The sequence below is a fragment of the Ictalurus furcatus genome, chromosome 7 (assembly GCF_023375685.1).
Source record: "Ictalurus furcatus strain D&B chromosome 7, Billie_1.0, whole genome shotgun sequence".
In the NCBI taxonomy this organism is placed as follows: Eukaryota; Metazoa; Chordata; class Actinopteri; order Siluriformes; family Ictaluridae; genus Ictalurus; species Ictalurus furcatus.
The window spans coordinates 18,031,217-18,057,422 of record NC_071261.1 but is presented as its reverse complement, the minus strand read 5'-3'; the positions used below and the strand labels follow the sequence as shown (position 1 = coordinate 18,057,422).

The following is a 26,206-nucleotide window of genomic DNA, read 5'->3' as shown; positions in this document are numbered from 1 at the left end:
AGTATGAGTTGTGAAGTCATTTTGAGATTGACCGTTACACCCTAATGTCAATCAAGCTGTGAATTGTGGGGCTCCACTCTCCCGTTTCCGTCTCCAAGACAACGTCTTTTTGGAGCTTTTCCAGGACTATCTTCCCTTTTCTCCTCTCTGCTTCCTCTCTCGCTCTTGCTCTCTCTCCCTTTGTGCTCAGATTAATCAGTCTGATTTCGAACAAAGACAACTCAGCGGCTCAAAGTTGGGGCTTTACATTTATAATGCCTCCTCTCACCACCACTCCTACTCACCTCCACAAAATACACACATACACACGTGCACATATACATAGTGAATAAGGCAGTATATCCTTATGTGTGCATACACATGCAGCACCCCCAGCTGGCTGTGACCATTCTGGTATTCTCTAAAGCCCATGTTTTAGGAGTTGAAAAGTGTAAGTCTTAAACAAGTTAGGACAAAGCTGTTATTTCATGCCGTGCAAAAGAAAAGCACTGATGAGTGGGTTTTAAGCTGTTCTACCAGAGCTATCAGAATGGTATCAACTGTACAAGCATAACATTAAATTGACAAACACGCTTTCCGTCAGCATTATGACAAGCTACTTCTCATTCCTGTGCATTAAGTATATGGTATTTTAATTGTTGTAGCCAATCAAACATGAAATTGACAAACTTAGCAAATGAATGTCCATCCGTTAACCTCAACTAAACTGAGCCTTTAAAATGTAATTAATAAGTTTCCTTTTTTTTTTAAGGGATATAACGATTTTGAGAAGTTGTTCCAGATCAGGTTACAAAGCAAAAGTCAAACCAGAATCTCTGAAAGAAATGTTTGAGGTGTTATATATCAGTTCTGAATGATAATCACAAGATAATTAAGGTAAACTTAAAAAAGTAAACATAGGGTTTGGATTTCAAAGCAGAATATATGTATTTATATATGCTAGTTGAATTTCAAAGTAGAATACCCACTGACAGTATAATGTCATGGTCTTACATTTAATGCATGTATTGTTCTCCGCTTGATATATCGCTTTGCTTGTATTTCCTCATTTGTAAGTCACTTTGGATAAAAGCCTCTGCTAAATGAATAAATGTAAATGAATAAATGTAATGCCTACTCAGCGAGGCATGACGTCCTTTTCCCTTTGACTGTCCCAACTGACTGTCCCTCAGTGTTGGCATGAACGTCCAACCTCAATCTGGACAGCAGAATCCATCACTATCTTCAAAAAATAGCCAAAGACCCACCTCTTTCATGAACACTTAACTGACCCCTAACATGTCCACACTCAAAAAAAAATAAATAATATATATTTTTAAATCTGCACTTACACCTTCTCTTACACCTCTACTCTGTGTACTTTGCTCATCTAACACTTTTAAAGATTAAAAAAAAAATCTTGTATGGTAGTACTACTTCTATTGTTCTCTGTTTGATAAATTGCGTTGTTTGTATTGCCTCATTTGGATAAAAGTGTCTGGTTAATGAACAAAAACAAATAAATGTAAATAAATGTACATGTAAACTTGGGCTTTAATATGAAGAATTTATTTTAAATAGATTATTTAAATTAATAGTTATTTTAAATAGATAAATAGTCAAATTGATTGACAGTTTGTTGTCCTTTGCACAAAACAGTAAGAATGAGAGAGTTTTGACACAGATTCTTGTCTTGGCCGTTACTTCTCACTTTTGGTATTGTAAAGCTGTTGGGGTAGTAGTTTCGGGATCATTAAGTGTGATCACTCTGACACCTTGGTGACTCCCCTAAGTGTCTAACATCGCATCTTCTCTCACTTTAGAGGTGTGAATGGCCAGTAGCCGAGTGGATCTACAGTCTCTTGTTGGAAGCCTTCGCTGACAGTGGCTAAATGCAGATGATGATGGGTGGACCACAGCAAAATTTACATTGGAAATATATTAGTAGAATTTGGAACAATGTTGCTCCTGCTGTGAGAGTAACATCAGGCGAGGAAAGGGTGACCTTGTGCTACAGCTATTGCTTAAGGCAGTCATGGGTCACATAATTGTCATTTTGTAAAATGTTACCACTGGTAAAAGAAAAAAAAAAAGTTTGAATAATTCTCACCCTATGGTAGAATAAATACATAAATGAAAAGGTACTTAACTAATAAAGTCATTTTATATAGAAAATTACATAAATCATCTATTACTTTGATGCAAAAACTTTTTCTGTCTTGCCATAAGGTTTTAGTTGCCATATATTGTCTACAAAGACTATAAATAATTTAGGTTTGTGTAGCATCTATCTGATCCCATTTTATCCATATTATCGCCTATTGTCAGCTGTAAACGTTAAAGAATTGTAATGGTAAGAAAAAGATTTTGTTATGAACTGGAAACAAATCTGAAAGGATGGAAATGAAGAGGGATGAAATGGAAATGAAGTGGGATGAAAATGAAGAGATGAGGTGCATGATGCATCAGGGAAGCCAGAATTAAGAAGGAAGGATGAGGAGAAGATAAAGAAGCAAACAGGAGCTCAGAGGGGAAGAGGGCTAGTTGGAAAGAACGCAGTTTGTCCCCGAGTCCTCCCTGACAGGCCAGCTGAATGGGGCTTCTGTTCTCCCTCTTCTCATGTAAATCGGCCCTTCAGTCTTGCAGCCATCCGTCACTGCACAGAAGGAGCCTGGCAGGCCCTTTACGAGCCTCCCACTCGCATAATCCCCCCTGCCACAATTGCGCCCCCAGCAGGGGGGTGAGCTGTGGTGGGGGAGGGAGGGATGGGGGGTGAGACCGTGGGGGTTGCCATCCAGACACGGTGAAAGTGTTGGAAGGGCCACCTACACTGAGGACACATAATCAAAACAACATCCAACCTAGGGGGAAGGGGTTTCGGGGGGCTCTTTGGGTTTCACTGGAGGCCAGCAATGGTAAGAGCAGAGCAATGCAGCTATAGAAAGCCTAGGACAGGGGAACAGTGTGGAATGAATGGAACGGAGGAAAATGAGACAGGAGTACATGATGCGGGAATTAGCATAGAGTTTCTTTGATGGAAAGATGAATGAGACTATGTCTTTGTGAGCAGCACATGTGTGACAGAGGATGGTGGTGGTGGGGGTGACAATTTGGCTGAAGTGATCAGAAGTTGTTAGCATGGAATTAAAATGACATACACGCAACACCACAAAGCATTGGCATGCAGGGAGAGGAATAACACTCTTTTATAGAGCCAGGCGATGTGCCTTGCTTAATACACTGTCCATTTAACCTTTTCTCACCACAACCTTTAACTGCTTGTCTGCCCCCCGGTGGACAGTGTTCTAACATGGTTTTGAGAAACTTGACAATATTGGATGTTCCTGACTAACATTTATATTAGAAAGTATTTTGAACATAGGCTACAAATGTACTGCATTAAAGGTTGCGAAAAAGAGTTTGTTTTGATGTATCATTAGGTGATGTAATTGACAATAGCAAAGAAGTCTCTGAAGCTCCTTGGTAGGTGGTGGAAGTGTCTGACTTCTTAGTGTCCTACAGTTCATACACAAATACTTCTCAATACGAATTATATCTGAATAAGCAGCAATGCTAAACATTTCATCTTATTTAACACACCTGATTCAGCACATCAGTCACTTTTAAAATAGACTTTATTTTTTTTATCAGAGAAAATCCACAAACTAATTATGAAGGCCTTCACACTGAGCCAAGTTTGGTTCGTCAGAAGAGCGAAAGCACAAATCATTACTGTCAAGACTTTTGACCTCAACGCCTTCTGTTTGACACTCCTTCATTACTTTACCCTGTCTATAATCTACACGACAGCATTCACTTCTATAATTAGACTAAATATGTTGCACAACTAATCAATGTAAAACAGCATTCCTCCTGCATGACCTCACACCAGCATGCGCTTAGGTCACACCAGTTAATGTCACCTTTGCAACTGTCACTGAAGGCCACATGACCAGCCAGCATGGACAATAAAGTTGATTCAAGGGTCCAAATGAACTGTTTATATTTTAACAAATAAAATACAAACGATTAGGACAGAAAGCACCACATACTATATTTCCTTAATATATTTAAGTTATTTATACCTCAAAGAATCAGTTTGTGCTTAAGCCTGCATGGATCGGAGTTTTGGACCTACATTAAAAAGTCTACCGTTCGTTTTGTACTGAACTTTATTAGGCTAACAGACCATTCCCTAGCATGGTGCCTCAAAGGACTCCCAAGAAAACATGTTTGACTTGTTAAAAAGAAATACCTTTATTTAAGAAAATTAAAATAAATACTATACAGAATCCAATGTAGAAAAAGATTAATACACGGCTTCTGTCTGAAAAAGGTTATCACATTTTAATAAATTCATTTAAAAAACAAAAACAGCACTGAGCAATGTAAACTGCACAGCCAAAAACCTCCATTCCCACTCCACAAGACAGGCTTTTTAAACCAGGAAAAAAGTAACGTTAGAATCTCTACATAATCATTTGTAGTTTGGTCCTTTAAAAAGACCCCTCCAATCTCTTTTGGTGAGGTAGGTTACTGGAGCAACACTCCTCAAACAGGACTGACACAGATTCTATACAATACACTATGTGGTGATAATGTCCCAACACCAAGCCATGTGTGGCATGGGTCAAATGAGAAATGTCTATTTAGAAGAAAATGCTACCGTAAAATGGCACTATACAAGTTAAAGATGTAAAAATCATGTCCGGTGATACAACGCTCATTGATTTCGGCAATTCCTAGCAGAAGTGATGGCAGTGTTTTTGTTCAAGCACTGCGCAAAAAAAAAAAAAAAAGAAAAAAAGCACAAAAGGCTCACACTGCACCCTGAAAGCACAGAAAAGTTAATACTTTAAATGCAAGACAAGTCTATACCCAAATACCTGGCCGAGCAAGATGAGTTTCACGCTCATCACTTTACATCTTCAGCCATATTTTTTTCTCCATAAACTATTAGAGCAGCCACAATTTATGGCAAAATGGAAAGTCAAATAAACAGGTCCACTTCAACCATTTGGTGCTCAGCTCTTTAGTCATAGATACAAATATACAGAACAATAAAATAGGTGGATGGAACAGGTCATAGGGATAGCATCACTGCACAAGGCTCACTCCAAATTAATGAATCATCTTTAAATGCTAAAAAGAACACTCGAAAGTCTTTTCAAAGACACCCATGATGAAGATTTTATAATGTCTTGCTGTGAACAGTGATAATCATTGAGGCAGGGTGGTGGATTTAGAGGGGAAACGAGCATGTACAAGTCCAGACAAATAGGAGACAAAAGAAATTAAGTGGGGGAAGAAAGGAGTGGAAAGCTGTTTTCAGATCAAGTCGGCCACATTCATGGGCATCTCCTCCACGGTTGTGTTGTAGAAGGTCTCAATGTCCCGGAGCGTGCGCTTGTCATCCTCAGTCACCATGTTGATAGCGACACCCTTTCTGCCGAAACGGCCACCACGTCCAATCCTAAACAGAGTAATTGTAGTTAGAATTCCTAAAAATCACAATCCGTTACCTCAACATATAAAAACAAAGAAAACATGGAGGAGAGCTGTGGTCAGGACTCACCTGTGGATATAGTTCTCCCTGTTTGTGGGCAAATCATAGTTGATGACCAGGGAAACCTGCTGCACATCAATACCTCGAGCCTGGTGGACAAAAAACAGACAGACAAAAAAAAAAAAAAAAAAAAAAAAAAAAGACAGGGTGTATTAAATGTGTACATGGAGGCCAACTAAATTTATTCAACTACACAAAGCACTGCATGTTATATCCATGACACTGAACCTAAATGAACATTTTCATTAAGGGACAAACCTACCAGCAGGTCAGTGGTGATGAGGACACGACTGGAGCCAGAGCGGAACTCCTTCATGATTAAATCTCTCTCCTTCTGGTCCATGTCTCCATGCTAGAAAACCAATAGAAATAGTCAGCTCATTTTTAAGTAAACTCGCAATTTCATTCGATCCCAAGTGAAAAAGTGTGTCCATAGCATGAAACAGTCTTCACCTCACGGTACTGAGTAGACTGGGATGAATATGGACTGCATTTTTTATTCCCTTAACAGATATAGAACTAAGTGCCACAGATAGACACTGCCTTGCCCAATTATTAAGGGTGGACACATCACCTCTACCCAGAGCTCAGATAATTCACTTACCAAAGCAGAGACTGTAAAATCTCTAGCATGCATCTTCTCCGTCAGCCAATCCACCTTCCGGCGTGTGTTAATGAAGATAACAGCTTGAGTGATGGTCAATGTCTCATACAGGTCACATAGTGTGTCCAGCTTCCACTCCTATGACAGGAGTAAATGGAGCCAGTTACACACCAATAATAATTTAAGTGACAAGTCAGTAAAGCCGTAAAGGGCTTAAAATGCCAAACAACCCTAGAATATCTATGGCAATGGCAGTCAGCTGACCTAAATTAAACCAAGTCTACCACTTAAGTACTGACAGGATGTGACCACCAGATGGCACTTTTCAGCCATACATTCACGCTAAAAAAAACAAACAAAAAAAAAACAATTGTCTTCTTAACTCGAGATGAAGCTGGGACTACACAAAATCATACGCAGAAATGAATGGGAGAAGCTCCTTTACCTCCCTCTCCACGTTAATGTAGAACTGACGAATACCCTCCAGGGTCAGCTCCTCTTTCTTGACCAGGATCCTTACAGGGTCTCTCATGAACTTGGTGGTGACCTCCAGCACCTCCTGGGGCATGGTGGCTGACAACAGGATCACCTGTAGGAAGACAAACATGTATTACCTTAACTGAATCAGCTTTACAGCAGCTTTTCATATTTGAAAATATCATTAAAAATGCACGTGCACAATGAAATGTCAACTGCTTTATAGTCGTGATTAAGGACAAGGAGACCCAGTCACTGTGGAGAGCAGCAGGAATACTCTACCAAAGAACTTTGTTCCCTCCACAGCAAAAATGGCTGGGGGGAGAGGGATCTTTGGCCAACAACACATACTTTCATAAACAATCATGGAAAACAGACCATTTGATAAGTTATACACTGAAATGCCAGTATGTGTGATTTTCACCTGAATGTCAGTAGATAGCTTCTGGAAAATCTCGTAGATTTGGTCCTTGAATCCTCGGCTCAACATCTCATCAGCTTCATCCAATGCAAACATCTTTATGTATTTGGGTGCTGATGAAGGGAAATACCCATGTTCAGTGTTTCAGTACAAGGCATCAACAACTTCAAAGTGAACATATTGCAACACTCAAGTCCTCACAATACTCATGTTACACTAAAAGAGGGGCAATGCTGTGGTCAGGTCAGTGAGGTCAGATCATGCCTCCAGAGAGCTGTGAACCCTGTACACACCCCAACAGAACACTGAGACGTGGCAGAGGAGCACAGGAGACTCTGGAGTCAGTTGACACGCATGGGGATCATCATTACAGCACTTAAGCCCTTCCATATGGATGAAAGTGTTGCTACTTACAGAGATAGCGCCGGTTCAGCATGTCAAAGACACGTCCAGGGGTTCCAACCACTATGTGGGGCACATCAGCCTGGAGCTTCTGCACCTCGTTACGGACGTTGGTGCCACCAATGCAGGCATGGCAGGTAGCACCCATGTAGTCTCCAAGGGCAAGAACCACCTTTTGGATCTAAAGTTGGGTAGAGAAATCAGACTGGTTAAACATGTTTTCCAGAATCCACATGGATCAAGTTTAATCCATGTATTTGAGCAATACAATCAGTTGCTTTAGATAAACGTCTCAGCCTTGATCCAAAGACAAGTGATCAAGGGCTGAGGTAACATGTTAATGAGTAAAATGTGCCCACTGCATGAAACAGTCTTTAACTCATGGTACAGAGTAGACTGGGATGAATATGGGTTGCCTGCTTTTCCCCCCATAGCAAATGTAGGAAGGTGCCACTGAGACACTACCTTGCCAGTTGATAAGGGGACCTAGATTTCTACAGTCTCCAAGTGCTTGCTACTTCCACAGTCCAACAGAAGATTAACTATTACATTACAGTTCTCACCTGGTTTCTCAAGCAGGATTGAGCCTGGCCAGTACATGGATGGGAGACAACCTAGGGAAAACTAGGTTTGCTGCTAGAAGTGGTATTAGTGAGGCCAGCAGGGGGCTCTCATCCTGTGGTCTGTGGGGGGCCTAATGCCTCAGTACAGTGTCACTATACTGTAAAAACAGCACCACCTTTCGGACAAGACTTGGCCCTTCTCCATCATGGCCCCCTAATAAACCCCATCTCTGAATTGGCTACATCACTGTCTCTTCTCCACTAATAACTGGTGTGTGTGGTGGACATCCTGGCACACTTTGGCTGTTGTCACATCATCCAGGTGGATGCTACACACTAGTGGTAGTTTTTAAGCATTTTTACCATGTAAAAGCACTGAGTGTCTAGAATGTAACAAACTACATTCGTGCAACTGAAACCGCACTACCGTGGACCAAGTCTTACCTGTTGAGCAAGCTCTCTGGTCGGGGCCAGGACCATGGCTTGAGTGCCCTTCAGCTCAATATCAATCTGTTGCAGGATAGAGATGGCAAACGTGGCTGTCTTCCCTGTTCCAGACTGAGCCTGAGCGATGACATCATACCCTACACAAATATGTTTGAATGAAACATTTCGGCAAACAAGGGTTCCAAAAACAAAACAGTGTTTCTGTTCTGTGTCCATAGCATGAAACAGTCTTCACCTCACGGTACTGAGTAGACTGGGATGAACATGGACTGCATTTTTTGTTCCCTTACCAGATATAGAACTAATTGCCACAGATAGACACTGCCTTGCCCAATTGTTAAGGGTGGATGCATCACCTCTACCCAGAGCCGAGATAAATCACTTACCAAAGCAGAGACTAAAAACTCTAGCATGCATCTTCTCAGTCAGCCAATTCACAGTCAGAATTTGCTCTTTCCTTACCAGATATAGAACCATGTGCCAATAATAATAAAGGAAGTCTTTACAAATACATACCCTTGATACAAGGGAGAATTGCCCTCTGCTGAATGGCAGAAGGTTTCTCAAAACCATAGGCATATATTCCCCTGAGAAGATTCTCACGCAGGTTCATGTCATCAAAGCTGTCGACAATCTCCTTCCAGTTACCCTAACAAAACAAGGCAGGGAAAGAAAAAACAAAAACAGTTTAACTGCCATAGCATCAAGCTGAAATTGTGTCAAACACTTGTGATCCATAAAGACCTCAAAGTGTTAACAATTCATAAATGTAGCAGGGATCTCACTATGATCAGAAACCAGATCCCCTTATGGATGTCAAATTAAAACAGAGCTGCAACTGCAGAACGGAGTGAGACGATTTACAACCAGTGTTCATTTGCATTATCCGTGCTTCCAATCACATACATTGAATTGAATACACAAAATAAATGTGCGTGAGACTCCGCTAATTTGGAAGAGAGATTTTAACTCACCTCAATGACTCCATCTGGCTCCATGCCCTCAGGGCCATTGTCTCTAGGTCTGAACAAAAAAAAAAAAGAAAAAAGGAAGGAGTAGAAAACAAATTAATCTCCGCATTTCCAAACAATTCCAAATTCATGCTACATTCAATATAACTCGTTCAACAGTCAGATGAGCACGAGAGAAACCTAAATGCCGAAGGGTTATGAACATGAAATGGAGGGAAGTTACCCCTGGACACGTCGCAGGGGACTCTGTAGAAGGCCTCGATCACAACCCTACAGATTTTCCTGTTTTTTTTTTATTATTGGTCTCGCCGTCTAAGCACCACTAGAAAAACATTAACATTTGATAAAACGTGTCTTATTCAGTCATTTGTCAAACGAACCCAGGCGTACAAACGGAATAAAGTCAGCTAATCCACCTAGCAACTAGCTAAAACCCGAAGCCAATGTGATCAGACTCGGCTATATAACAGGCTATTAATAAACTAATGAAAACGAAGAACAACCAGAAGTACTACGGATTTAACAGTAATTCGTGAGTAGCCTTAAGTGAAGTGAGTGGCAGTGGGTGAGCGACTGAGGCGGGTTGAGGCGAGGCTCTGGCCTGCTCGCGCACTCACACTTCTCTTTTGTCTAACCGGTAGGCCATGTGCGCGAGACTCATTTCCGCGATATATATTTAATCCTGATTAAGACGAACCAGCTTGATATATAAATCACACAATAAGGCGTCAGTAAACGTAATATCGATTCCCCTCCATTACCAAATGCTGAAAGGCGGCGATTGGGATTAGGGCTCGACAGGCAGGGCCAGGAGGCGGCCATGTGGGTGAGGCCGAGCCGGTAGCTAACGGAGATGTTAGCATTCGGCTACAAGCCCGGCACGTTTTTGTTATTTTTTTGAAAAGTCATAATGAAAAACGGTATATATATATTATACACACACATACATACACACACACACACAGAACAGTTCGGCACAAGATTTTAAAAAACCGTGCTAAATCCAACAAAATGAGCGCTGTTATCCCAAAACGCGGCCTTCTTCCATTTATACACGTTAACTAATTACTGTTACCGGGCCACGCCGCCACAGAACGCTCATTTTAGTTCAGATTCACACACGGCGAAAATTGTAAAAATCGCTGCGGTTGCTTCCCGTGTGTACATATTAATAAACTAAAACTAACGCGCCGATTATTACAAACGTAAAACCAACTAAAACGTTCGCTGAAGTAAGCGTTTACTCACCTATGTTCATGTTCAGCCGACATTATCACAAAGAAAGGCAGAAGGGCGGAAAAGTGCTAAATACGTGGGCTGTGAAGCAGAGTGAAGAATTGTAATTGGATCAGACGACTATCAATCAGAACTGAGGCGGGCCAAAGTGACTGCTGAATGGCTGAATTCTATCCTGCAGAGCAAAGAAATCCCGCCCACCTCACAATTCACGTCGAGCAGCGTGACATCACCGGAAATGTTGACTCAATAATTTCCGACAATTTTGGAATTGAGTAAAAATTACAACACAACTAGGTATTGATGCAAACTATAATATTGCTGAACTGGGTAGGTAGATAGATAAATCATAGAACAGACAGAAGATCGAATCATAGAATCAGAGAATCATAGAATATAGAATCATCTTCAGTAATCGCTTTATGGTCAGGCAATTGTACTATTTTGTATTGTCGGAGTTTAATACTAAGCACTGTTCAAAAATGTGATCTTCCTCTTAAAATTATGTATACAATTTACAACCCTCTGTATTAATGGAAGTGTTAAAATAGCAAACCACTATATTAAATATAATATGATGTTTCCAGTGGACACAAAACACCATACATATAATGATACTTGTCACAGTGGTATGAACACTTCACCCAAAAATACAGGAGGATATAGACATAATAGACTGTGCCTTTTCACTAGTTAAAATGTCTTGATTTAATCTAATTATATCTTTTGAAAGATCTCCACAAGTGGTCCAAATCAAGTCACAAAGTGAAAGGAACTATAGCTTAATCAGAAAGCTGTAACCAAACTGCATATTTTCCACACACTTCCATAGACACAAAACTGACAGAATGATAATATACAATATATTCAATAATGATCAGATCAGGCCCACCCATCATTTTACACAGAACATGATTTATTGACAATAAAAGGAACATTATACTTGCACATCTGAGTAACATAACACACTTCTCAACAATTAATAAAAAGTCTCATTAGACCTTTACAGATTGTGAGAAAAATCATTCTACTCCACTGATGAAGCTTTTTTCAAGAGTCCAAAAAGGCTGTCGCCAAGATGTCAAATCTCAAAAGGTAGCCATTAGAAAAAAGCCTGGCCTCTGACAACCACAAGAACAAAATAACACTGATACAAAACAAAACTATTTTTTTAAAAAAAAGAAAAAAAGAAAAGAAAGAAAGAAAAAAAAGAAGAAAAAAGTGGGTTTGATAATGTGATATCCTGTTTTATAGTCTCTCTCTGCCTTTTGGGAACGTGAAGGTTTCCAGCTGTTTCTTCCCCCCACCTCTTGCTGCATAACCCCTAAACAGTTATCACAGTGAGAGCTTGCAGTGACAGAGTTCTTTGTACATGAGTCTTCTCAGTTTAGGCATATCCTGCTGACTGAAGCTGAAGGGCTGCCCTAATGACAGACACTTACAGTACTAGAATGGAAAAAAGGAAAGTAAAAGTGAACAAAGTGGAACACAATATGGTGTTATTAATTCTCCTGTAACATAGATTTAATTTTTATTCTTGCATGTTGTTTTGGCACAATCCTAAATCAAAGGATGCCTCTCTGGAATGACATGAAGTGCTATACAAAACCACACAAGACATGAAAGCAGCATAGATAGTTTTCTTAACTTACCTGAAGGACAAAAGCCCCACAGTCGCTGTCATTATTCTGCCTTCCTACATTCTACGATACAAATACAGCATCAATAAAGTAACAGCTTGTAAAACGGGACTATGAAATACAGCTCAATTGTCTATAAACCAGTAGTACCAGCACAAATTCCTGTGTGATTCCATACATAACATGCACTTTACTCCAACATAACATGTATGTAAACTTCTTTAGACAAAATACACACACAAGACTTTATGTAATTACCAGAGTTTTGTACACAGGAAAACACACAAGAGCACACGCGCACACACATTTGCCAGAGTTTTGTACATAGCAGTTTGTGGTCAATTGTCCTAAAAGACTGCAACTATGACTCACCATTTTGAAAAAGCCTCTCCACCCAGTGAGAAAATCTCTCTGTTGTTTAATAATAGCTTCTGCCTGGAGGTATTTAAAAATATGCTAGTAGGGGAAAAGAGAAAGAAGTGGATTTGAAAATACAAACAGTATGCATGTAAAATGCAAATTTATATTAAATAATTGAGGTTGTGAGAAAATGAATGCTATCAGGGGGGAAAAAAAAAAAAAAAGACAAGTCCGGACCTTGGGACACCGTCGGTTAAGGGTTCGCTGGGAGTCAAAGTAAGTGATGTAACGCTGTTTGATGTCCACTGATACAAGTGACCAATGCACTTCCAGGTGAATGGGAATCAACAGGAGATCCTTGCTGAAGATGTCAACCTAAAACAAAGAATACAATGAAGACTTACACATACACTTTAGGGAGGAGTAGAAAATCTACAACCCCTGGCAAAAATTAAGACATCACCAAACTTAGATGATGCACACCCGGATTTTTTACTTCGTAGCAATCAAATCAAGGTGACGCACAACATTTTTTTTGTTTAAAAGCTGAACATTCTGGTTTCATCAAACATATCTCAAACAAATTAAATTCAATTGTTCTAATTAATGGCATTTTTTTCCATATCAAGTAGAGAAAAAAATTCTGGAATCATCAACATAAAAACTATTTGTTGCTCCTCCTCGGGCATTTATGACTGCCTGAATTCTTTGAGGCCTGAACTTGACTAATTAAAAACAATATCCTCCATCAAGCTGATTCCAGCTCTCTCGAATAGAGGTTGACAGATCAGCTTTGCAGGATGGAGCCTTGTCATGGAGCAATTTTTTAAATTTCAACAATAAATTTTCAATGGGATTGAGATCCGGACTGTTTGCTTGCCATGTCATTGAGTTGATGTGTTTTTCTTGAAGAAAAGCTTTAACACCCTTTGCTCTGTGGCAAGATGTATTATCATCCTGAAAATATGACTTCATCACCAAACCTATTTTCTATCGATGTAATGAGAAAAGTGTCCAAAATTTCAGTGTACACTTGTGCATTGACTGTGGAGGTCTCCGCTGGTCCTTTACCAGACATACAACCCAATATCATAAATGAGTGGGGAAATTAGATTTTTATTCAAGCAGTCATCTTTATATGTTTCATTAGAACAGCACCAGACAAAAGTTCCAGCATCATTTCCTTGGACAATGCAGATTCGTGATTCATCACTGAATATCACTTTCATCCAATCATCCTCACTGCATGATTGCTTCTCTTTAGCCCACTGTAACCTTGTTTTCTGCTGTTTAGGTCTTAGTGCTGGTTTTGGTTTTTCTGTACGTAAATCCCATTTCATTCAGCCGATTTCTTAGAGTTCCGTCACAAACATTGACTCCTGTTTCCGGCCATTAGTTTTTTCTATTGTAATTTTCTATTTTCAAGGCATATTGATTTGAGTTTTCTACCCTGACATTTTCCATCTTACTTGGTCTACTTGTATGTTTTCCTTTTTATAACATTCCCATTTTGTTTATGCTTGCACCAATGAGAACAGCCAACATCTCCGTGTTGGATTTTTTTTGTTGGGGCCATGTTTCCTTTCAAAAGGTCCAAGGTGCAGACTTATTTGCATTTTTAGACTTGTGCTGGTGCTGATTTGATTTAGAAATGCAAATTACAAGGTGATTACATAATTTTTTCCTCAACATTGAGTGATTCCATAATTTTGTCCAGTACTTGATCTGTAGTGAGTAAGTGAGTAGTATAGATTTTAATCCCATGTCAGCATCTGAGGCTATCTTCATGGAAAAAAAATCTGAATTATAAAAAATACAAGAGTTGCATAAACACAATAAAACAAAAACTAAACAAAAAGAAAAACACAGCAGTTAAGATTATATAAGATGTTTTACATTTACATATGATAAAAAATTTCAAACCTTTTCTGGTAAAATCTTACTAAACAAGTCCTTAAGTGAGCATAATACATAAAATGTTGTCTAGTTACATTAAAAGCAAGACAGTCCAATAAAATAGGTTTATTGGAAAGGGGGGTCTTGCAGAACATGCATAATATTGGGTGTTCACCTTTAAGCAGAAATGTATGAGTCAATCTTGAATGACCTATACGACATCTAGTGAACACCACTTGATCAAATCTTGTTTTAAAAGGAGATTAAAAGTATGTTGCGGATTTCAGGATGGATTTCATGCAATTTGTTGTTTGTACACGTGTCCCATTCTTGTTGCCACTTGTTTAATATATAATGATTGACACTAGGTTTAAGGTCTTTGGGAGGAATTTGACATTCTTCTACTTCTAGATTAACTGCCTCCTTTGCAGCCATATCAGCTTGTTCATTTCCTGCGAATACCAAAAGGTCTGATGCTTTTAGGTTTGCTCTCATACAAATGAATGTATTGGGAATGAAAGCCTAGAATAGGCTGGGGTATTTTGTTTGCTTTTAGTTTGACAGCATATTGAAGTGATTGCTTCAACCATCTATTTTGAAGTGATGGTTCATTGGCTTCAATGTACTTTTGTACTGGTGAGGTTCTAAATGCTCCCAAGGCAAGCCGTTATCCCTGATGATGCACTTTGTCAAGCATCTGTTTATATGACTTCCTGCCAGAATCATAAACTATGCTCCCATAGTCCAAACATGATCGGATCAATACTCTATAAAGGCACAAAAGAACAGTGTACTCTGCCCCTCATTTAGTTTTGGCCAACACTTTAATTATATTCATAACTTTAAGACATTTGTTTCTTAAAAGTTTTCAAATGTGGAATAAAAGTAATTTTGTTATCAAAGAGAAGGCCTATGAACTTGGTTTCCTTAATGACTTTGATGGGATCTCTATTAATTAAAAGTTCTGGATCATGATGAAGGGATCGCTGGAGACAAAAGTGTATACAGACTGTTTTTGTTTTAGAAAATCTGAAACCATTTTAAATTGACTACTATTTGATTCTGGAAAAAATATGCCATTAATTAAAACAATTTAATTTAACTTGTTTGTGGTGTGTTTCAGGAAGCCAGAATGTTCAGCTTTGTAGTTCAGTTTTGCTACAAAGTAAAAAAAACCCAGGTGAGCATCCTCTAAGTGTGGTGATTCCATAATTTTTGTCAGGGGTTATACACACGATTACTACATGGGTACTGAATGAATGGCTTCACATGTCTGACTGTCCATCTCAGCATATGACCTTGGGATCTCTCAAATAAATTCAAATACAACAATACACCCAAGCAGTGGACTGATTCCAAGTCTAATTCTAAAAGCATCATTATTTACTTTCCTATCATTATTACCTCCCCTCAACTCCTAAATCGGTTGGTTTTTAAACATTCATGAGAATATTCCACATGACTGCTAAATTGCAACTGCGATTAGAGGGGGAAAAAAATCTTACATTTTTTGTCCACCGTTTAACTCCTTCATAACCTTTAGTTCGCAGCTTATCATAAAAGAAGCTGTTGAAGAAATGGACCTAAAATGAATTGAAAAAGAGTAAAGTTTAAAATTTAGACATAACAAAAAGCGACATGGGCATGCTCTAAACTTTTTGTAGACAAGGACCCTTTTAACTGAAGAAAAAAAAAAACCCAAACAAACCACAAATGACAGACCCCCTCAATACAGATTTATGAGACAAACTAACTATTCAAAAGACTTAATCACATACTTAATAGTGCTGCATTGTCTTTACAATGTGGGAAGTGTCCAGGACCTGATTTCCCATCAGAGTTTTATAAGAAATTCTGCCACAAGTTGGCACCTCTTTTAATGAATATATTTAATCAATCTTTTAATTCTGGCCATCTTCCCCAAACTTTCACTCAGGAGGAGGAGAAGGGGAGGGGAAAAAAAGACAGATCAGTTGGACTGAACCTATTATCGTCCAATTAGTTTGTTGAATGTTGTTTTTAAATGATCAAACTTACTGATGTTGCCCCTGAAAACATTCCCCCATCTACTATCATCAGACTAAACATGCTTTAGTCGTTCAATGCCGTTTATAACTATTCCAGTTCAAACTCTCAAGAAGCTTTAATTAAAACTCTGTGGAGAAAGCCTTTGACAGAGTGGAGTGGAACTACCTCTTTTACAACTCAGAGAGGTTTGGTTTTGGGAAGAATTTTGTCTCCTGGTTCAGATTGCTTTACTGTGCTCTACAGGCCTCAATTACAACAAACAATATTCAATTTCTGCCTTTACTGCTCTAGTTCAAAAAACGGGGTTGCCATAAAAGCTCCCTATTATATTTTACTGCAATAGACCTCCTGACTGTGACTCTTCATTCCAACCCTTACATCATGGTTAAAAACATAGATTTGGAGTAGAAATGAAGGCCTCTATTTATGTGGGCAACCTTTTCTATACATCTATAACCTGGCCATTTCTCTTCCTGTCACCCTGTCCACTCTTCAGTCTTTTGGCCAAATATCTGGTTATAAATTAAATTAAATAAAGGTAAACTATTTTGTGGATTTATTGTAACCAGAGAGAAATTTTTTTCTTAACTTTCTAATTGAAGAACCAATTGTTCTGAATTTTGTGTGTAGATTCCAGTTGACATTATTTAGAAGCATAATAGCTTTCATAATAGGGTTGCGGTTTCCACCCCTGTAACAATATTAGAAAATCACAGACCCCCTGGTCCCTGGATCCCACTTTTAGAAGAATTGCGCTAACTTGCTGGAAAAGTAATTTTATTATTCATCACCTTGTCAGGCACTGAATCCATTACAAGGTCCCCATACATGTTCATAACCTGAAAAAAATGAAGTTATGAAGGAACAGATAAGGTGGGGGATTATACAAGTGTCCAAAAAGTTAGATTTTACTAATAACTGTAGTTGAAATTTACTATACTTGGTCATTGAGCCAGTTTTGTCCATATAGAGTGCTGAGATCATCCATTGTGAGAACATGGCGCTTGTAGTTAACACTGAACCCTCGCACCATGCTCGTACCTGGGGACCTCTGGTAGGACTGGATTATCTGGTGCACCTCTGCTTTCCTAAAACGAATAAATCACATGTGCAAAAATGGCTTGTATTGAAATACAACAGCTATGTGTACTTAAATTCACTGAGTAAATGTAACTCCATGCCAAACAACTTTCTTTCTTCCATTAATGCATGTGTACCAACTGTGTTTCCATTAATGCATCTGTGCACCAATTGTGTTTCCATTAATGCATGTGTACTAATTGTGTTTCCATTAATGCATTTGTGTACCAATTGTGTTTCCATTAATGCTTTTGTGTACTAATTCTGTTTCCATTAATGCATTTGTGTACTAATTCTGTTTCCATTAATGCATTTGTGTACTAATTCTGTTTCCATTAATGCATTTGTGTACTAATTCATGTTTGTATACCTATACCTGTAAGCTTGAGAGAAGCTCTCACTGAAGATCTCCTGCAGTTGCTCCACAATATCATCAGTATGTATAGGGATCAGACTGCCATATTTATGGAGAGACTCATCCAAAATGCCTAGGAGATAAAGAAGATATTTATGAATTTATTTGATGACATGGCCTTGAAGCCAGTTTAATCTCTTTGTTAGACGTCTAAAACACAACTACATACAAAAGTCAAGACAAAAGCATCTCTTCTGTCTAATCAGAACTCATCATGATGCTACGCAGAGGGCTTTTGTGCAGTCCTAATTAAAAACACAATTTTATGCATTAAAAAGTCTGCTCCATGTATAAATGGTTATTGGTTCTTGCATTCAGAGGTACAACTATCAATATAGAAATAAGTGAATATCTCAGAGTCTGGTCTAGAACTTAGTGGGTTTGAAATTTCTGATTGTTGTCTTCACTGCAAAAGAGATGGTAGCTCTTAAAGCCCCTGTCAACTCATTTTCATAATTAACTTATTATTGTTATATAAATTCTGTGGTGAATTAACCACAGTTTGCTAAAGAAAGAACAATATTGGATTTTTAAAATTAATTTAATTAATTCTCTGCATTTTTCGTCAGGCTCATTCAAGTTCGATGGTAAAAGTGGCATCAAAGCAATCAATCAGATTTAGCCACTTGTTTACATCAGCTCTCGTTTTGCCCCAACTACAGAAACTATAATGACTTCATTCCTGCTCACTGTATCCTATTTGTGCCCGAGTGTGTGCAAATCTTCATCTTGTTAGAACTTTTAGTATTTGATATACACTAAACTAGTGCAGTGGTAATAATGAGTAGTTCTACCTGTGGTATTTTTAGGGGGAAGGGAATGAAAATTAGCAGAGTGGCTGTAAAAAAAAAAAAAAAGAAAAAAAAAAGAAAAGAAAAAAAAAAAAGAGAGAAAACAGTTCAATACAACGCTCATTTTAATATATTTTATTTAACAAAATGCCATGCTTTGCTGATCAGTGTAAATTTTTAAATCAGTTTTTAGTTTTCACCCTATCTTCAAGAGACTGCGTGTTCAAATCCCGACAATGCCACAGCCATCCATGGCCGAGAGTCCAAGAGAGCAAAATTGGCCATGTTCTCTAGATAGGAGGGATGGCATCCTCTCTCTCCACCATAAAAAACAACAACACTAGCCAAACATGGGCATCTGTGAGCTCATGCACGCAGAAGGGCCCAGACATCACTTTTCTCAGAGTGTGTTACCCACCACATGATGCAGCATGAGCAGCAGTTCAAAAAGGTTGGCTAGAAGCACAGAAGAAGCATGTGATAGTCTTTATCCTACCTGGTTGGTAGCTGTTGTATGATAGGAGTGCCCTAAAGGGCAGGTAGGAATGGCAAAGACTAAATTAGTGAGAAAATGAGGCAAAAAAAACCAAACACTAGCTGGAAGGGGAATGCAGCAGTGAAGTAACACAAACAGCAATCATACATTATTTTGCTGCTTTTTGCAAGCCCTGTGCCGATACAAATATGTACAAAATACACCAAGACACCAAACAACATTCATAACTTGCATATAAAATCAAAAGTACCACTTTATGATATCTACACACTTTCCTAGTACCAGCCCAGGTTGTTTATATTGCTGTGGAGACACCACTGTCAATCTGTATGTGATCTGAAACTCCCACACAGTTCTGATCAGACTGATTATATTCATAGCTGCATAAAATAGCTTCATCTGAAATTACATACTCTGACAGTGCCTAATGCATTAGATTCAGTACCTACTGCTCGGCTGTTGATACAGTACGTACTGATCAGTGTAAGTGGCAAGCATGAATATAATCCGCACATACTAGGCGGCATGAATTCTGACAGCTCTTTTGTGCCAGTCTCGATGCCTTATGGGATAGTGCAGTATCCACAATGTCCAGTGGTTCCATACTGCAGAATCGAGGAGAAAGCAGTAGGTCATCCAGGTATTTCTCGCCTACTGTTTTATGAATACCGAGAATTAGGATAAACTACTCATTTGGCGTACTGCTTTTCGCCTACTGTGTAGAAGGGTAGTAGGGATATTCAGACGCAGCCGATGATTTTGCAGCGTTTAGTTAGAATTAAACTGTAGTTACAAATAAACATTTCTTGAAAGTACAATTGGTAAATGCTTATTTATTGACACATGTTAGTATCACATTTTTAAAAACATTTGAAACCATGCTGCCTGGGGCTTTGATGAATAAAAATATTTACCTTGGACACAGGACACATGCTCTTTTGTGAGGGCCATCTCCACTCTTTGCATGGAAACTGAAGAGAAACCTTGCCTTTCGTTGTTTCCAACACTGACTGCTGAGCTGGACTGGGAAATGCTATGATACCCATTCAAATCACTAAATGAAGCTTCCGAGAAGAGATAAACATGTTTTTATGAGGTATTCCTTGGATAAGAAGCATACTGATAAATGCCACTTTGATATTAGACTTGATTAGATATTAGACTTACCTGTGTCACTTTCATTTGCAGTATGTGCTGCTGCTCTCGAGTTGGGCAACCCTGGGTCTCGCCTCTGCCTGCTTGGATAAAGATTATACTGACGCCACCGCCTTGCCCGTCTGTACCCAAGCGTGCCAACCCACTGCGCCTGTTGCCGCCATGTTTTCCAGTTCTGAGCAAGCCGGAAGCGCAGCCGCGTCGAGGCCCGGAGCCTCCTCCACCGCTTCAGCCTCTGCTGCCTGAGGCCATTTAGTCGAGCCCAGAGGGGTCTCTCAGGGTCATCCCTGGCTTCAGGTTTGTCTTGCTCCTTATTTGAAGGTGAAAAGTTCTGGTAGTAATGTGCCATTTGAGGCAACGATTCATGTGGGTCGTGCCAGTCCCCCATTCCCTCCTCCTCTTCTACTGGAGCACATTCAGAACTGATCTCTTCACCTTCGTCCAACTGGTCCTCTTCTAATTCCTCCTCCTCTTCTTCTTCTTCTTCATCAAATCCATCCTCTTCATCCATCTCATCGGTCTCTATGTATTCTCCAGTCCACCCCCTCTCCTTGTGGCCCACTTTGAAGTCCATAGCGCTTTGGGCATTAGGGGGAGATTCAGGACCCAAGAGGTGCCCTCCTGCCATTCCTCCACCACTGCCCTCATGGCTCACAGTCAAGGAGAGCTCCCCCTGCCAGCGGTTTGGAGCCAAGCTTGCCCCGCTGTCCCTCATGGTCCACGGGCACCCTGCTACCTGCGCCAGCTCGCCGTCTGCAACAACACATGGTCAAAGGAATAGGTGGGCTGCACAATGTATAAATGGGTAATAGGTGTTCGGGCAAAAGTGCGATTTGCAATATTATTTAAAGCAGAAAGCTGCAATAATGGGCTGATTGACACTAAGGTATTGATACTTTTGATCCTTTTCGTTTCCTTTTGAAAATCGATCCTAACTTAAAATATCAATACAGTGTGTTTACTTTTTAAGCATTTTACACAATGTAAAATGTTGTAGAACATAGTAATCCCTGTGTGCAGATAAGGATCTATGGATTTCTAAGCCTGCCTGTCACTTCATACACACACTTACAGTCAGGCAGGCAGGCACACAAACAAACAAGAGAGAGAGAATGAACACATACAGTGCCCTCCACTAGTATTGGCACCCTTGGTAAATATGAGCAAAGAAGGCTGTGAAAATTGTCTAACATTTTGGTATTTTGTTTAAAAAATTCTCTGCTCTCATGGATATCAAAGAATTGCAAACAATACAGGTTTATAAAAAAATAATCATTGTTAAATATAGGTGTGCAACAATTATTGGCACCCCTATGAATTCATATGAGAAAAATATATTTGAAGTATATTCCCATTGACATTTTACTTTATTTTAGTACACCTGGGTGACTAGGAACAGGAAATTGTTCAACCATGACTTCCTGTTTCACATGGGTATAAATATGAGGTAACACATAGGCTAAAATCCCTTAGTCATTCATAACAATGGGTAAGACCAAGGAATATAGCTGTGATGTGCGGCAAAACGTTGTTAAGCTTCACAAAATGGGAAGTGGCTATAAGAAAATAGCACAAACATTAAAAATGCCCATTTACACCATAATGAAGATGTTCCAGTCAACTGGAAATGTTATGAATCAACCTGGAATTGGGCGTGTGTCTATACTGTCTTAACGCACTGTGAAGAGGATGGTTCAAGTGGCCAAAAAATCTCCAAGGATCACAGCTGGAGAATTGCAGAAGTTAGTTGCGTCTTGGGGTCAGAAAGTCTCCAAAACTACTATCCGAAGTCACCTACATCACCAAAAGTTGTCTGGAAGGGTTTCAAGAAAAAAGCTTCTACTCTCATTCAAAAACGAATTCAAGCATCTTCAGTTTGCCAGACACTACTGGAACTTCAAATGTGGTCGGGTTCCATGGTCAGATGAAGCCAAATTGAGCTTTTTGGCAATAAACAGAGGTGGTTTTGGCACACACAGAGAGGTAGCCATATGGAAAAGTACCTCATTCCCACGGTTAAGTATGGTTAAATGGTTAAATATGGTGGTGGCTCTTTAATGTTTTGGGGCTGTTTTTCTGCCAGAGGACTTTGACATTTTGTTAGGATACATGGCATCATGGAGTCTATCAAATATCAACAGATATTAAATGAAAACCTGACTTCCTCTGCCAGAAAGCTTAAAATGGGCCATGGTTGGATCTTCCAGCAGGACAATGATCCAAAACATACATCAAAATCAAAATCACAAAAATGGTTTACTGACCACAAAATCAAGGTCCTGCCATGGCCATCACAGTGCCCTGACTTGAAACCCTTAAAACCTGTGAGGTGAACTGAAGAGGAGAGTCCACCAGCATGGACCTCAAAATTTGAAGGATCTGCAGAGATTGTGTATGGAGGAATGAGCTCAGATCCCTTGCCATGTATTCTCCAACCTCATCAGGCATTATAGGAGAAGACTCAGAGCTGTTATCTTGACAAAAGAAGGTAGCACAAAGTATTGACTAAAAGGGTGCCAATAATTGTGACACACATATTTAACAAAGATTTTTTTCTTTTGATAAGCCAGTTTGTGTTTGCAATTGCTTGATATCCATGACAGCAGAGTCCAACCATCCAACCATCTTCTACTGCTTACTCCTGTTCAGGGTCACGGGGAACCTGGAGTCTATCCCAGGGGCATTGGGCACAAGGCAGGGTACACCCTGGACAGGGTGCCAGTCCATTGCAGGGCACACTCACATACACACTCACACACCCATTCATACACTACATGTTAGTGTACAATCAGCTTACCATGCATGTCTTTGGACTGGGGAGGAAACCGGAGTACCCGGAGGAAACCCCCGCAGCACGGGGAGAACATGCAAACTCCGCACACACAGGGCCACAGTGGGAATCGAACCCCCGACCCTGGAGGTGTGAGGCAAACATGCTAACCACTAAGCCACCGTGTGCCCTGACAGCAGAGTATTTTTGTAAATTTTTTAAACAAAGGATCAAAAGGTTAAACAATAAAGACAATTTTTCACAGCCTTCTTTGCTCATATTTACCAAGAGTGCCAATATTAGTGGAGGACACTGTAAGGGATATGGTTTATTTCTGTGCGAGAGAGAACAAATATTTCAAATAGCGTTTTTGCTATCCATTCTTACCAATTACAAATGTATAAATCACACATTTTATATATACAAGAAAACTTTTCAAAGTATTTGTACTGTTATCATTATCAGGATACTAGTCTTGGTATTGGATTGAGGGGGAAAGATACAGTGGTATCACCATCCCAGGCAATAAGTACAGAAGCACTAAACCAATCACTCAGTGTCTGTGTGCTGTAAGCAGCCAGACCAAGGTCACACAGTAAGATAACTCTGTGGGATGAATTATGACTGATTTTATTTAAAATTATGGCAGGCAATCTTTAAACATGTTACATGCATTTTAAATACATTTCAAAATTGTTGCATGTATTAGTATAATTGGCATAATATATACAATATTGGCATAATATTATTCTGTCAACATCATGCAGCAATTTCTGGCTTCTAGAGTTTTTATTTTACTTTGATATGACACTGCTCTAGGAATTTCCTTATTGAAACCAAATCAATCAGGATATATGGCAACTTATAAAAATTCTTTATTTCAGGCTTTATGCACAGATCTGGGAAATTATTTGCATTTGTTTTGTAATATATTCTGTTGTCAAAGCAGGACTCGACACAAAAAATAAACAACTTTTCTACACACACCTCCATGATACATATTACATATTGCATATTTTCCAAAATTAAAGCTTATGACTTACAGTGTATTTCTTGAGCTGCATTTGTAATTGACTTCGACATGTTCATATAGGGTACACATATAGCTTATAAAATGACGCTAGAACATGCCAAATAAACACTCTTACAGTTTTGGGCAGAACAAAAGACCTTCTCGCTCTGTAAAGGAAAAATAAAGCAGTATCTGCAGAAGCATCTCCTGTAATCCACCCGCTTCTACTAACAGGTTAGCATTTAGCCGCAGCCGAATATGTTTATAAACGTGTCTCCGTATCGTACGACTGCATTTTCTCATGAAGAAATGACTGATTTTTCGGATGATGCTATGCATGTTAAATAATCGCACTGACTCCTGCCAAGACTTGCTTTAGGATCCGCGGTACGGTTGTTGTTTTTTTTTTTAGTCTCTGCAATGTGATGTTAATAAAGCGTGCATAATTAGCAGGCTAGGTAGCTAGCTGGCCTAAACATTGGTCATCACACCGTATCTTTTTGCATTTTGTGCATTTATATCAAGATAACACTCACCGTCCGAGTGCAGTTTTGTATAGGTTTCAGTAGATGTGTATTAACTGCGCAATTCGCTGTGTGTCTAAAATTTTTCGATTTGGTGTAAGGAGAATTTCAGCCTTAATCAATGAAGCCCGTCGCCTTCTTTCAACGAAGCTATGACGCGGCTGTTGCCGAGCCTTTGTTGATGACGTCAGCAGCTCGCCCTCCGCGTTCCTGCAGAGGTGACGGAAAGCGAAGTGTGTGACTTTGTATTACAAATAGTCTGAATATATACCTCCGCGACCCTGAAAAGGAGTAAGCGGTTGAAGATGGATGGATGGATGGATGGATGAATATATATCTCTGAATCCCCATACTGATGTACTTATGTTATAAGTAGTACTGTTTTCATTTTTAAATAAACACCTGGCATACTTTTGTCCTGATGCTAGTTTCATATGTGATTGGGATTCTGTAAACACCAGATAATTGCCAGTATTCATCACAAATATCGTCATAATATATATGCGATATGGCCAGAAATTTGTGGACACCTGATCATCACACACTTTTGAACATCTCATTCCAGATTTAGTCCCCCTTTTCTGTAATAATACCCTCCGCTCTTCTGGGAAGGCTTTCCACTATTTTGTGGAGCTTAGCTGTAGGGATTTGTGCTCATTCAGTGAAAGATCAACATAGTGCATGAGTGGCATACCTCTAAATAAGACCCATGTGGAGCAAATGCTCCTTGTGGAATGCTATCTCACAGTAGTGTCCAGTCTGTTTATAGGCTATAGAGTGAAGATGTCCATCACCCAGTCTCTGTCAGGAGTCATCTGCCCAGCAAGGTGAGCTTACTGCGCCTCCGCGTTTGCACTAAGAAGTATTCAGGTAACCCAGCTCAATGTAAAGGGTTCCTGCTACAGCACTCACTGTACTTCTCCATAAATTAAGAAGTTTCGGAACAACGCAAGATGGCTCAGTTAATTAATCTCCTCATGGACAAAGCACTAACCTGGGTGACTGCAGTATGAAACCAAGGTGAAGAACACACTTCATCCTACAAACGATTGATTGAATTATTCTGCCAAGTCTTTGTGCTTTTGTTGTGGCAGCAACCAACACTAAATCTCTCAGTGTCCAATATATCCAGTTCCACTCTTACAACAATGATTGACTCCAGAGCAGCAGGAAACATCATTGCCCAAACCATCAAAGAAAAACTCAAGCGCTGCCTGCAACCTCTCCAACATCCTCTTCACATCCAAGCCCTCAGTGGAGGCCCCATTGGAGAAGTTTCCATTACACACAGCACTGAACCACTTAGTGGTTAGCACATTCGCCTCTCACCTCCTGGGTCGGGGGTTCGATTCACACCATGACCCTGTGTGTGT

General features: G+C 39.6%; 2 protein-coding genes and 1 non-coding gene across 3 annotated transcripts; all 3 read right to left on the bottom strand.

The window, feature by feature from the left end:
- Window positions 1-4,211: 4,211 nt before the first annotated feature.
- On the bottom strand, window positions 4,212-10,762 carry eif4a1a (eukaryotic translation initiation factor 4A1A). Its single transcript, XM_053629034.1, has 11 exons — window positions 10,679-10,762; window positions 9,434-9,482; window positions 8,976-9,108; window positions 8,457-8,596; window positions 7,462-7,630; window positions 7,051-7,160; window positions 6,595-6,738; window positions 6,150-6,287; window positions 5,808-5,897; window positions 5,555-5,634; window positions 4,212-5,452 (listed from the first exon to the last, which is right to left on the bottom strand). The coding sequence occupies exons 1-11, from the start codon at window positions 10,699-10,701 to the stop codon at window positions 5,308-5,310; spliced, it is 1,221 nt and encodes a 406-aa protein (XP_053485009.1). The 5' UTR covers window positions 10,702-10,762; the 3' UTR covers window positions 4,212-5,307.
- On the bottom strand, window positions 7,280-7,421 carry LOC128610841 (small nucleolar RNA SNORD10). The gene has a single exon (XR_008386445.1). It is a non-coding gene; the product is annotated as a small nucleolar RNA SNORD10 (small nucleolar RNA).
- A 125-nt stretch (window positions 10,763-10,887) lies between the features above and the next one.
- senp3b (SUMO specific peptidase 3b) lies at window positions 10,888-24,964 on the bottom strand. Its single transcript, XM_053629033.1, has 11 exons — window positions 24,846-24,964; window positions 20,540-21,280; window positions 20,287-20,436; window positions 18,047-18,158; window positions 17,531-17,678; window positions 17,382-17,429; window positions 16,068-16,145; window positions 12,904-13,041; window positions 12,679-12,762; window positions 12,319-12,369; window positions 10,888-12,112 (listed from the first exon to the last, which is right to left on the bottom strand). The coding sequence occupies exons 2-11, from the start codon at window positions 21,240-21,242 to the stop codon at window positions 12,002-12,004; spliced, it is 1,623 nt and encodes a 540-aa protein (XP_053485008.1). The 5' UTR covers window positions 21,243-21,280; window positions 24,846-24,964; the 3' UTR covers window positions 10,888-12,001.
- Window positions 24,965-26,206: the final 1,242 nt, after the last annotated feature.